This window comes from Phyllostomus discolor, chromosome 7, assembly GCF_004126475.2.
Source record: "Phyllostomus discolor isolate MPI-MPIP mPhyDis1 chromosome 7, mPhyDis1.pri.v3, whole genome shotgun sequence".
Taxonomy (NCBI): domain Eukaryota; kingdom Metazoa; phylum Chordata; class Mammalia; order Chiroptera; family Phyllostomidae; genus Phyllostomus; species Phyllostomus discolor.
Genome location: NC_040909.2, coordinates 51,145,912 through 51,159,323, shown reverse-complemented (window position 1 = coordinate 51,159,323; position 13,412 = coordinate 51,145,912). Strand labels below are relative to the sequence as shown.

The 13,412-nt window shown below is 38.7% G+C and overlaps 1 protein-coding gene and 1 pseudogene across 1 annotated transcript; both read left to right on the top strand.

Annotated features, from left to right (window-relative positions):
• Positions 1 to 6,213: 6,213 nt before the first annotated feature.
• On the top strand, positions 6,214 to 6,735 carry LOC114501901 (annotated as a pseudogene).
• A 2,775-nt stretch (positions 6,736 to 9,510) lies between these two features.
• On the top strand, positions 9,511 to 9,746 carry LOC114502021 (thymosin beta-4-like). The gene has a single exon (XM_036030948.1). The coding sequence runs from the start codon at positions 9,597 to 9,599 to the stop codon at positions 9,729 to 9,731; it is 135 nt and encodes a 44-aa protein (XP_035886841.1). The 5' UTR covers positions 9,511 to 9,596; the 3' UTR covers positions 9,732 to 9,746.
• The last annotated feature ends 3,666 nt before the right edge of the window (positions 9,747 to 13,412 follow it).

Genomic DNA, 13,412 nt, shown 5'->3' with positions numbered 1-13,412 from the left:
GAAACTGTTTTCAGCATGAGCTTGGGAACCTCTTTGCAGATGATTATGCTCCTATGATTTTTTTCCCTATATGCAGATTCAGACTACAGTGTCTGAATGTCATTCTTGCATATGTGTGAGTTCCTTCCAAAAGTCTTCTTAGGAAACCAGGAATAGATTGTCAGGAAAGACAATCTATAAATGGTGTCTTCACTTCCTGCTGGCAGAAGGCCCTAGAGTCAATCAGGCAGGGAGCCCACCCTGATCCTTTGTGCTCAAATCAGATTGTATTTCAACACTGTAACAGTACAGATGGAGCAGTTTGGCGAAAATGGAGTTAAAATAACCACTAAGTGGTACCCCCATGCTGGAGATATTTCTAAAACCTACAGCTAACAGAAAGATTGTCCTTCATTTCCAGGAACAGTCACTTCTGGGAGTGTGAAAGTGGAATGTCAGGTTAAACTGAACAGCAGAGTGATGAACCTGAAAAGCACTTCTACATTTAGCTTTGTGGAGGAATATATTGAGACCCAACATTTTTCTATGCAGCCTAAGTCACAGTTCTGCTTGGCCAAGTGTTTCTGAAAGCAAATATTTTTTTTGAGTCTACTGTTATTGTTTAGGATACAGCGTTGGCAAGCAACAAAATCTAACCCTGGCCAATTTAAGTCTATGAAAATTATTGGAAACATATGGTGGTACCTGTGAGAATGAAAATAACTGCTGAAGAAGAATGTCTCAGGTAGGATGGGGAAGCAGAGCAGATAAGCAACCAAAGCTAATAACCACCCTCTTCAGGGCATCACCTTTAGAAGGAATCAGATCACAATTTTTCAGTCCTTGAGACCCTATACTCAAAACTCAAATACCCCAGAGATCATTGACCTAGGTTGGGTTACATGCACATTTCATGGCCACAAGGATGAGGCACTTTGAGGAACAGTCCCATTAACTCTGTACCCAATGGAGGAGGGACGTTTTCCCAGAGCTCCTGCAAGAAGAAGGGGGAAGGATTGCTGGGCAGGCAAAAACATTAGCTATTCACTTAGCTTATTCACTGAGTGTGCATTCAAGAAAATTAGTCTTCTACTTGAGCCTCTTAGCAAAGATATATAGCTTCCTATGAAATCCAGGCAGGTGACTTCCTATGTAGCCTTAGACAAATCATGTATGTTCTCTGCGCCATACTATCCTCATTTGTAAAATTTATTGAACAGTTTGGACCAAATGATCCCTAAAACCTTGTTGAGTGCCAGAAGAGGAGATATTTTCCCAATGTGACCTTGGATGACTCATTTACTAACTCTGGGTTTCCCTATGTGTAAAAAAAGAGTTTGAACTAGGTACCTTCTGGTTCTTTCTAGCTGTTAAAGTCCACAATCCCTGAAAGGATAATTGGAAGTAGCGAGGTCAGTCTTTCCCTCCATATCAATGGGATATCCTTGTTTTTTAGGAAGTATATACTGAAGTACCGAGGGCTATAGAGACATTATATATGTAACCTACTTCAAATAATTCAGGAAAAAAAACCTTATATATTATATCAGTTTGGCCAAAAGGTTCATTTGTTTTTTTTCCATAAGATGGCTCTAGTAGTACTTGGTTGTCTTTAACGTCATTCAAAAATTTTTTTGTTAGATTGTATTATGACAGCTGTCAGATCAGCGTGCATTTTTTAAAAAAACTTATCAAAATTGGTGAGCTTTTCTGTAGCCATTTTAAGTATTTAAGATAGAAGAAAGTAAGCAACATTTTTGGCATATTATGCTTTATTGTTTCAAGAAAAGTAAAAATGCAACTACAACACAAAAAAGACTTTGTGCTGTTTATGGGGAAGGTGCTGTGACTGATGAAACATGTCAATAGTGGTTTGCAAAGTCTCATGCTGGAGATTTCTTGCTGGATGGTGCTCCACAGTCTGGTACACAGGTTGAAGTTGATAGCGATCAACTAGAGACATTAATTGAGAATAGTCAATATTATACACACAGGAGATAGCCAAAATACTCAAAATATCCAATAAACCCAGTTATTAGAAAAATACAAAATGTCTTTTATTTTATGAAAAAAACATATGGACTATTTAGCTGACCCAACATATTAAATATAAATATTACATATACATAATTATATATAAAATTATATGTGTATACAAACAAACACACAGACTTCCAGCCAAGATGGAGGCATAAGTAGATACACAGTGCCTCCCCGCACAACCAAAAGGACAATAACTTTAATTTATTTCTATTTTTTCAATTTTTAATATAGTTTATTGATTATTCTATTACACTTGTCCCATTTTCCCCCTTCACTCCCCTCCACACTGCACACCCCCTCCCACCCACATTCCCCCATTTTAGTTCATGTCCATGGTTCATACATATAAGTTCTTTGGCTTCTACATTTCCCATACTATTCTTACTCTCCCCCTGTCTATTTTCTACCTACCATCTATGCTACTTATTCTCTGTACCTTTTCCCTCTCTCTCACCCTCCCACTCCCTCAGTGATAACCCTCCATGTGATCTCCATTTCTGTGGTTCTGTTCTGTTCTAGTTGTTTGCTTAGTTTACTTTTGGTTTTGTTTTAGGTGTGATTGTTAATAGCTGTGAGTTTGTCATTTTACTGTTCATATTTTTATCTTCTTTTCTTAGATAAATCTCTTTAACATTTCATATAATCAGGGCTTGGTGATGATTAACTCCTTTAACTTGACCTTATCTGAGAAGCACTTTGTCTCCCGTTCCATTCTAAATGAAAGCTTTGCTGGATAGAACAATCTTGGATGTAGGTCCTTGCCTTTCATGACTTTGAATACTTCTTTCCAGCCCCTTATTGCCTGCAAGGTCTCTTTGAGAAATCAGCTGAGAGTCTCATGGAAACTCCTTTGTAGGTAACTGTCTCCTCATCTCTTGCTGCTTCTAGGATTCTCTACTTCATTTTTACCTTGGCTAATGTAATTATGATGTTCCTTGATGTGTTCCTCCTTGGGTCCAAGTTCTTTGGGACTCTCTGAGCATCCCGGACTTCCTGGAAGCCTATTTCCTTTGCCAGAATGGGGAAGTTCTCCTTTATTATTTGTTCAAGTAAGTTTTCCACTTGTTCTCTACCTCTTCTCCTTCTAGTACCCCTATAATTTGGATGTTGGAGTGTTTAAAGATGTCTTGGAAGTTCCTAAGCCTGTCCTCATTTTTTAAAAATTCTTGTTTCTTCATTTTCTTCTGGTTGGAGTTTTCTTTCTTCCTTCTGGTCCACGCCGTTGATCTGAGTGCCAGTTTCCTTCCCATCACTATTGGTTCCCTGTGCATTTTCCTTTATTTCACTTAGCATAGCCCTCATTTCTTAAATCTAATTTGTGACCAAACTCAACCAATGCTGCAAGCATCCTGATTACCAGTGTTTTGAAGTGTGCATCTGATAGGTTGGCTATCTCTTCGTTGCCTAGTTGTATTTTTTCTGGAGCTTCGATCTATTCTTTCGTTTGGGCCATTTTTTTATTGTCTTGATGCACCTGTTACATAGTGAGGGGCGCAGCCTTAGGTGTTCACCAGGGTGGGGCAACCTAGTTGCTGGGTTGTGACACTGTTTATGGGGGAGGGGTCTGAGAGGGAACAATGGCACTTGGTCCACTCTCTGCCAGATTTCAGTCACTTCCCCTGCTTCACAAAAGCAAATTGTGCCCTTCTGGTGCTGATTCCCACATGGGTGGGTTTGCGTATGTTCTAGGACCCTGTGGGTCTCTCCAACGAACTCTCCTGTGAGGCGGGGAGTTTCTCCCACTACTGCCCTCAACTCCCACAGATGTTTTCAATCAGAAATTTCAAGCTTTATTTGCCAAGCTCCAGTCCTGGGTTGCACATTTCATACCGCTCCCCAGTTGTTTCTCCCGTATCTGTGAGTGAATGTGGGACTGTCTGCTCCACTAGCCACCGCCTTGCTGGGTCCCCCAGCTGCTGCCTAGCCCACCCCAGTTCTCCAGCCACCATCTTGCTGTGAGTCCTCTCCTCCTGGCTGCCCATCTCTGCCCCTCCTATCCATCTGGATGAGTGCGTCTTCTTCAACCCCTTGGTTGTCAGACTTCCATACAGTTCGGTTTTCTGTCATTTCTGGGTGGTTTTTTTTTGTTGTTGTTTTTAAATTGTTGTTGTCCTTCTTTTGGTTGTGCGAGAAGGTGCAGTGCATCTACCTACGCCTCCATCTTGGCCACAAGTCAACAACAACAACTTTAAAAACAAACAAAAAAAACCAACCAGAACTGCCAGAAAATTGAACTGTATGGAAGTTTGACAACCAAGGAGTTAAAGAAGAAACATTCATCCAGATGGACAGGAATGGCAGAGAAGGGCAGCTGGGGCAGAGAGGATTTGCAGCAAGGTGGCAGCTGGAGGACTGGAGCAAGCAAGGCAGTGGCTCTTGGACCAGGTGAGGTGATAGCGGGTGGACTGGGAAGTCCCACATTGTGTGTGGATAAACAAGGAAGAACAACTGGGGAGTGAGACAGATCACGCAACCCAGGATTCCAGCACGGGAAATAAAGCCTCAAAACCTCTCACTAAAAATCCTGTTGGGGTTGCAGTAGTGGGAGAAACTCCCAGCCTCACAGGAGAATTCTTTGGAGAGACCCACAGGGTACAAGAATGTACACAAACTCACTCACCCAGGAAGCAGCACCAGAAGAGCCCAATTTGCTTGTGGGTAGTGAAGGAAGTGGAGAAAGCCTGTCCAGAGCAGAGTAAGCAGCACTGTTCCCTCTTGAACCCCTCCCCCACATACAGAGCCACAGTGCAGCAATGTGGGTTGCTCCATCCTGGCAAATACCTAAGGCTCCACCCCTTACTACAAAACAGGTGAGCAGTAAGAAAAAAAATGGCACAAATGAAAGAACACATCAAAGCTCCAGGAAAAATACAACTAAGCAATGAAGAGATAGCCAACCTATCAGATGCACACTTCAAAACACTGGTAATCAGGATGCTCACTGAAATGGTTGAGTATGGTCACAAAATAGAGGAAAAAGTGAAGGCTATGAAAAGTGAAATAAAGGAAAATGCAAAACCAACAGTAACAGGAAGGAAACTGGGACTCAAATCAAAGTTTTGGACAAGAAGGAAGAAATAAACATTCAACTAGAACACAATGAAGAAGTAAGAACTCAAAAACATGAGGAGAGGCTTAGGAACCTCCAGGACAACTTTAAACATTCCAACATCCAAATCATAGGCGTGCCAGATGGAGAAAAGGAGGAGTAAGAAATTGAAAACTTATTTGAAAAAAATAATGGAGAACTTCCCTAATCTGGCAAAGGAAATAGACTTCCAAGAAGTCCAGGATGCTCAGAGAGTCCCAAAGAACTTGGACCCAAGGAAGCACACACCAAGGCACATCATAATTACATTAGTCAAGGTAAAAATGAAGTAGAGAATCCTAGAAGCAGCAAGAGATGAGGAGACGGTTATCTACAAAGGAGTTTCCATGAGACTCTCAGCTGATTTCTCAAAAGAGACCTTACAAGCAAGAAGGTGCTGAAAAGAAGTATTCAAAGTCATGAAAGGCAAGGATCTGCATCCAAGATTGCTCTATGCAGCAAAGCTATCATTTAGAATGAAAAGGCAGGTGAACTGTTTCCCAGATAAGCTCAATTTAAGAGTTCATCATCACCAAGCTCTTATTATATGAAATGTTAAAGGGACTTATCTAAGGAAAAGAGAAAGATAAAAAACCAAGAACAAAAAAAAACAAAACAAAACAAAACAAAACCCAAGAACAGTAAAATGACAACAAACTCACAACTATCAACCATGGAACCTAAAAAAAAACAAGAACGAACTAAGCAAACGAACTCTCCTGTGAGGCGGGTTCACAGAATCACAGGAACAGAATCAGAACAGGAACAGAATCACAGAAATGGAAATCGCATGGAGGGTCATTAGTGGGGAGCAGATGAGGGGAGAAAGGGAGAAAAGGTAGAGGGAATAAGGAACGTAAATAGTAGGTACAAAATAGACAGGATGAGGTTAAGAATAGTATAGAAAATGTCAAAGCCAAAGAATTTGTATGTGCAACCCATGGACATGAACTAAGGGGGTGGGGAATGTGAGTGGGTGATGGGGTGCAGGATTGAGGGAAAAAAGAAGGGGGAATGGGACAACTGTAATAGCATAATCAATAAATATATTCTAAAAAATAAAAAAGAATACACAATTTTAAAAAATAAAATACATAGCCCTTTTGCAGCCATCGCTGAGGTGCCAGCAGTCAAAATGAAGTTCAATCCCTTTGTGAATTCTGACCAGAGCAAGAACCATAAAAGGCATTTCAATGCACCTTCCTACATTTGCAGGAAGATTATGTCTTCTCCTCTTTCCGAAAAGCTGAGACAGAAGTACAATGTTCGATCCATGCCCATCCGAAAGGATCATGAAATTCAGGTTGTGTGAGGACATTACAAAGGGCAGCAAATTGTCAAAGTAGTCCAAGTTTACAGGAAGAAATATGTCATCTACACAGAATGAGTGCAGCAGGAGAAAGCTAATGGTACAACCATTCACGTGGGCATTCACCCCAGCAAGGTGGTTATCACTAGACTAAAACTGGACAAAGACTGCAAAAAGATCCTTGAACGTAAAGCCCAAATATCGCCAAGTAGGAAAGGAAAAGGGCAAATACAAGGAAGAAACAATTGAGAAAATGCAGGAATAATGTAATCTTATACACAGCTTTAATTAAAAACTTGAAATAAAAAAATACACACACACGCATATAAAATGAAAGAGACAGAGAGAGAAAGGAAGAAAGGGAGAAGAAATGTGGCTACTGTTAAAAAATAGTAAATTTGAATAAAGAGTGTGTGGGAGTCTCCTGTACTATTCTTGAAACTTTTTTCTAAGTGTAATTATTTCAAAATGAAGTCTAAAAAAATCAATGGGAAGGGTGAAAGGATATCTGTTCCTCTGCATGTGTGTCCAATGGCCTTTTGATGAATTATTTGTGTGACAGATGAATATTTGTATGTCTATATTCCTAGATCCAAACTTTCTAGAGGAAGTTCTTAGTGCCGAGGCATGGACTGTACAATAAGTTTTCGCTATTAATGTGACAAAGCTCCATTGTGGACCTAGAAAACACTGAATAAGGCCTATCTATTTATTCCTCCTAAGTAGTCTGACTAAGTGGGTGGAGATTTCCTGTTGGCTTTTATGGTTTTCTGTCGTTTGGAGGAATATATCTCAGACACAGCATGTGAGGGGGGACCCAAACAAACCCTGGAATTTATTTATTAAAAATTGTGTATTTATTCTTATGTGTTTAAACTTCAGTCACCTTCAAAGTACTCTTCATTTGATGCAATACACCCATCAAGACTTTTTTCCCATTGTTTTAAACAGTTTCTGAACTGGTCAATTTTGATATCTTTTAGTGCTTCTGCCTTTGTGTTGTTTTGTTTCACTTCATCCACATCAGCAAAAGCTTTCCCTTTTGGGTACTTTTTATCCCAGTAAACAAAAAAAGTCACTCAGCGTAAGATCAGGTAAATGGAGGGGAGTGGGGCACAGGGGTCACACCATTTTTTGGTCAAAAACTGCTGAATACTCAGTGCTGTGTGGGCAGCTGCACGTCTAAATCACCCATCATGGAATGGACAAATGTGTTGAAAGAGCCTTCAAAAAAACTCACTGAAGCCCAACGCAGCTTCTCACAACAATGCCAGGTGGTACACTGATACAGATGAGTCCCTAAACACTCACCTAGTGGAGGAAGCCTGTATTTCAAGGGACCTGCCCTCCAGAAGACAATTCATTTTGGGGGCACCCCCCCTTGTATACTCTCATATATGCTTTGTACTTTTAATATTCATCTATTACTCAAGAAATGTCTCTACCAAGTACTTACTAACTTGATTTGAAACCAACCATTACTACCTTTATACAGTCATTTCTTATTCCAAAAATGATGTCACTATCTAGAAGGGTGTTTTTGCAGGATTGTATTAGCAAAATATTGGAACCAATTTAGGGGTCAATCAATAGAGTATTGATTAAATATATTCATGCAATGGAAAATTGCGTAGATGATAAAAATAAAAGAATGAAGCAGCTCCCTAAGAGTGGGCTATGAAATGATCTCCAAGTTAAAAAATAAATGAAGCAGCCCTGGTTGGCGTAGCTCAGTGGATTGAGTGCAGGCTGCAAACCAAAGTGTCGCAGGTTTGATTCCCAGTCAGGGTACATGCTTGGGTTGCAGGCCATGACCCCCAGAAACCACACATTGATGTTTCTCTCTCTCTCTATCTCCCTCCCTTCCATTTCTAAAAATAAATAAATAAAATCTTTTAAAAAATAAATAAATAAAGCAACTCTATATGACTATATAATGAAACAATTTCCAAGGTATAATTTTAAGAGTAATTTGCAAATCATGTGTAAGTATAATACTATTGTATTTTAAAATCTGCTTGAATGAGTAAGCAATGAGTGGACAATTAATGTTTTTGCCTGCTTAAGCATATGCCTGTATACCTATATGCAGAGCATTTTCTGGAAAGATATACAAGAAATCAGTAACAGTGATAACCTGTGGAGAAGGGAACAATAGGTGGTAGTACATCTGGGGAACAAGGGAGGGAGAAAGACTTCATTTATATCTTTCAAGTTTTACCAGATTTAATGTAGGAGTCAGTGCCCTTTTAGTAGTAAACATTTAGGGTCCTTTCTCATCATGCAGGCCTAAGCAAAGATAAATCTCTGTAGCCAAGGAAATTGTCCTACTAGAGTATGAGTATTATGAACATTGAGTTCATAACTTCTCATATTTTTGCTCAAGAAGCTAGCCTTATCTTTGCATATAGTATGTACTTAGTGATTGTTTATGGAATTGAGTTCAACTGAATTGATTTGCAGTGCTTTTAGGGGTATGTCTGTATATATTCACACATGCTTGCTGTTTAAATCTAGGCATGTTAGCATTTCGTGTGTTTCTACCTTTTCCATCCTAAAGGAAAAAAGGATCAAACTAACATTTATTTTCTACTCTTAAGAACTTAAAACTTAGCCCTGGCTGGCACAGCTCAGTGGATTGAGCGCAGGTCACGAACCAAAGCATCGAGCATCGCAGGTTTGATTCCCAGTCAGGGCACATGCTTGGGTTGCAGGCCACGGCTCCCAGCAACTGCACATTGATGTTTTTCTTCTCTCTCTTTCTCCCTCCCTTCCCTCTCTAAAAATAAATAAATAAAATCTTAAAAAAGAGAACTTAAAACTTAGCCAGCAAGTGGATATAAACTAGTGCCTCCTTTTTGGAGGGCATTTTGGTGTCATAAAGCAGCATGTAACATATACTCAGGTTGTAATCCAGTCATCTCAACCCTAACAATTTATTCTAAGGAAGCAATTATACACTTCAGAGAAAGATGTATGTACAAGGAAGTTCATTCCAATATTTCAGTTAATATTGAAAATTTGGAAAGACTATTAAGTGTTCATGTGTAGGTAGCTAGTTAATTAAAGAATGGTAGTCCATCTAGTGTGGCCATTAAAAATGATGATTCCTGGTGGTCACTGAGCAGATTGAACTCTTCTCTCGTTTGTGCGCCTCCCTCGGCTTCCTCAGCAGCCATGTCTGATAAACCCGATATGGCCAAGATTGAGAAATTCAATAAATCGAAATTTAAGAAGACTGAAAGCAAGAGAAAAAATCCACTGCCTTCCGAAGAAACGATTGAAGAGGAGAAGCAAGCAGGCGAATCATAATGAGGCCTACACTGCCAATATGCACTGTACATTCCACAAGCATTGCTTTCTTATTTTACTTATTTTAGCTGTTTAACTTTGGAAAGACGTTGGATCAGTTTAAATGACTGTGCTGCCCCTTTTCACATTGGGACTACTGACAATGAAGGCCGCACCTGCCTCTCCCATCTGCCTCTCTAGCTGTCATGGAAGGAAAAGAACTTGCATGTTGGTGAAGGAAGAAGCTGGGTGGGATGACAGTGAAGTCTAGGGTAAAACCAAACTGGTCCAAGGTGTCCTGAAGGCTGTAAAATGCAGTTTAATCAGCGTGCCATTTTTTTATTAAAATGATTTTAATTATTGGAATGCACAATTTTTAAAATATGCAAATAAAGTTTTAAAACCTGAAAAAAATGATGATTCCACCCTATATTTATTGATGAGGAAAATATCTATAGCATATTGTTAAATGATAGAAAGATATTATATGTGTGTTTGCCCTTTTTATAAATTTTCTACATAGGTCACTATGTGTACATAAATAGTTATCTGGGAGAAATTTCATCAAAGTATTCAAAATGTTTATTTCTCCATGATGGATGACTATTACTTTCTTTCTGTATTTTTCATATTATTTACATTTTTTTCTGGAGTACACATTGTATATCACTTTTACAAAACAAATGAAGCTTTTAAAGAAAAACAATGAACTGATATCCCTAGTTTCACTCTTCGACTCAATAACTATTTGTTGATTGCACCAGAGTATCCTAGACTTACGTTTCTTAATTTATAGACTGCAGAATCTTCTATGCATCCATGTAAGAAAACACTGAACTAAGCACTTATAAAAGCTCCTTTTGAAAATTTAGGCACACACACACACACAAAGAAATCAAAACAGTAGTTGTCTTTGGGGGAGGTTAAGATGGGGATTGTTTGGGAAAAAGTATGAACAAACATTTTAGGGTGATGGTAATGTTCTGGAAGTTTGTGTTACAGAGATATACACATTTGTTGAAACTCAGAAGTTACTCTTAAGATTTGAATATACTCCATGTGTCAATTTTACATCTAAAGAAAAACAAACAAATTGGACCTTAGGTAGTGATATTGATGTCTAGAATTTACTCTGAAATGCACCAAAACCAAGATAAATTAATGGATGGTTTGAGGAGTGGATATAGGTGAATAGATATATAACAAAGCAAATATAATAAAATATTAATTGTAAATCTAAGTGGTACATATACTTGTGTTCACTATAAAATTCTTTTAATATTGTTATTTAAAATTTTTCATATTAAAATGTTGAGAAAAATGTAAGTACCAATCAACCATTGGTATATTGAATATGTTTATATTTTATCCTTATAAACTAAATTCAACAGATTGAGTTCTGGAATTTGCCCCCCAGAAAAATCCAACCTTTTTGAATAGGTGAGCTATATAAATACATATATATGACATAATTAGTGATAAGGCTGTCTTCATGAGTGGTAACTGTGCAGTCACACAGAGCCCCACACTTGGTTTAATGTTCCGCTGTTGCAGTATTGAAATTCTTTTTTTTAATTTACCATCTTTTTTTAAAGATTTTATTTATTTATTTTTAGAAAGGGGAGGGAGAGAGAGAGAGAGAAACATCAATGTGCGGTTGCTGGGGGCCATGGCCTGCAACTTAGGCATGTGCCCTGACTGGGAATCGAACTTCCGATGCCTGGTTCTCAGCCTGTGCTCAATCTAATGAGCTATGCCAGCCAGGGCAATATTGAAATTCTTAATAATTTTTAAACAATGGGCCCTGCATTTTCACTTTGCATTGGGCCCTGTAATTTATATTTCTAGTTTAGACTAATTAAAAATAGCAATATTTTAGCATACATTATCTTCTCCCTATGTACAGCATTGTTAAACACATGACATACATCATTTACTAAATCTTCAAAAAAGTACTACAGGAGTAGCTACTATTAACACCCCTATTTTACAGATGAACCTACTAAAGCTCAAAAAGTGAAGCTATTTACTAAAGTGTACATATGTATTGTATCCTCAGTATGCCAAGTAACACATTATACGTGGTTGATAATAAATATTTGTTGAATAAATAACAATAATAATAATAGCAGCTTCATTTATTGGGCACCTTCCAGGAGGCTAGAATGGTCCAACTGAAACCTGACATGTTCTCCCCTAAACCAGACTCCCCACCTTTGGTGTCACTATCTCAAAGCCACATTTCCTGCCACCTTAAATTAGGTCAGGTCTCCTTTTGTGATACCTTAGGCTTCTTCTTTTAGCATTCATTACCATTGTAATTAGGTAGTTCTTTGTTTAATGCCTGTATTCCCTCTGGACTGAAATCTCAGTGGAAACAGTGACTCATTTTTATCTGTTCAGCACTCTGTTCCCAGTATCCAGTACTGTACCTACAGCATAGCCTGCCTACCTGCCTGCCATAACTTGATTATACATTTTCTCATTTAATCCTCAGTGCTGTGAGGTAGAGATTGTTATCATCACTTTACAGGTGAAGAAAGTAAGGCTCAGAGAAATTAAGCCTGAGTTACCTCGCCACAGGAAAAGCACCTACAACATAGTGAACCTGCATTTTCCTGAGTCCAAAGATCTCTTTTCATTTCACTGCAGCCCACTGTTTCCACATGACAATCTGCTTGACATTGTCTTCTATTCTAGGAACCATTTATTCCTTTAATATCTTGTTCAGCTCCTATTTTTACTGATTGACCTCAGGAGGAGACGTGCTTTCCAAGAAATAATTACAGCAGGTGATGTAAACAGTCTGGCTGAAGCCAGGATTTTATTTCTTAACCTTAAGTAAAGCAGCTGGAAACTCTGCCATTAAAAAGCCAAGGATCCAATTTCCCTTTAGTACTAACTCTTTTTAGCCCTGGGAGACACCTTGAAGTGATCCCTTGGGCTATGTAAATATGAAATAATCACTCATGTCTAGTCCTTGGGAAAGGCTCGAAATAATTGAGGTAAAACAAATGTAGGTGCTTCAAGCTGTTAATAAGATGTCTTTTGGTAGTTTTCTGCCCCTAAAGATTATGATTTCTATATGGAAATGTTTTTCCCTAAGTGTGGATTTAGATGGCCCTAAGCTTATACATTACCAGATATCTTTGCAGAGTTGGGAGTACTACCCTTTCATCAATTGTTTGTGAGGGTCATGGAACTGGATAGAAAGGAATGCTGGGAGAGTGCACAGGCTTATTTTCTTTAGCCAGTGCTGGAAGAGAGACTGTGAACTAGAAAAGGAGAATGCTCGGCCCATCATTCCATAGTGTGCCTTATAGTGTTAAGACTGAAAATCCTAGACCTTATGAATTACACTGATGACAGATGGTGTTTGCACCTTGTCTTTTGCAGAACATAGGACATGAGAACATCATTTGGTTGTCACAAGTTTTTTTGTGCCATTCTGAGGGTAAGTCTAGATTGTGGATCTCTCATAATAGCTACTGCTAATAAGTTGCCCTATTATATTTCTTTTCTGATATTTCTCAGGCCGCATAAAAAGACTTATTAACAACCATAGCTTTACCTAAGTTGTGCTCTTGAGCTTGTTCTACTTTCTTGGAGTAATATCAAGCACTTCCCAAAGTCAGTAGTAGAAACAATGTTGACAATCATCTGTGCAAGACAATGGTGCCCAATGGAACTACATCCAACAGG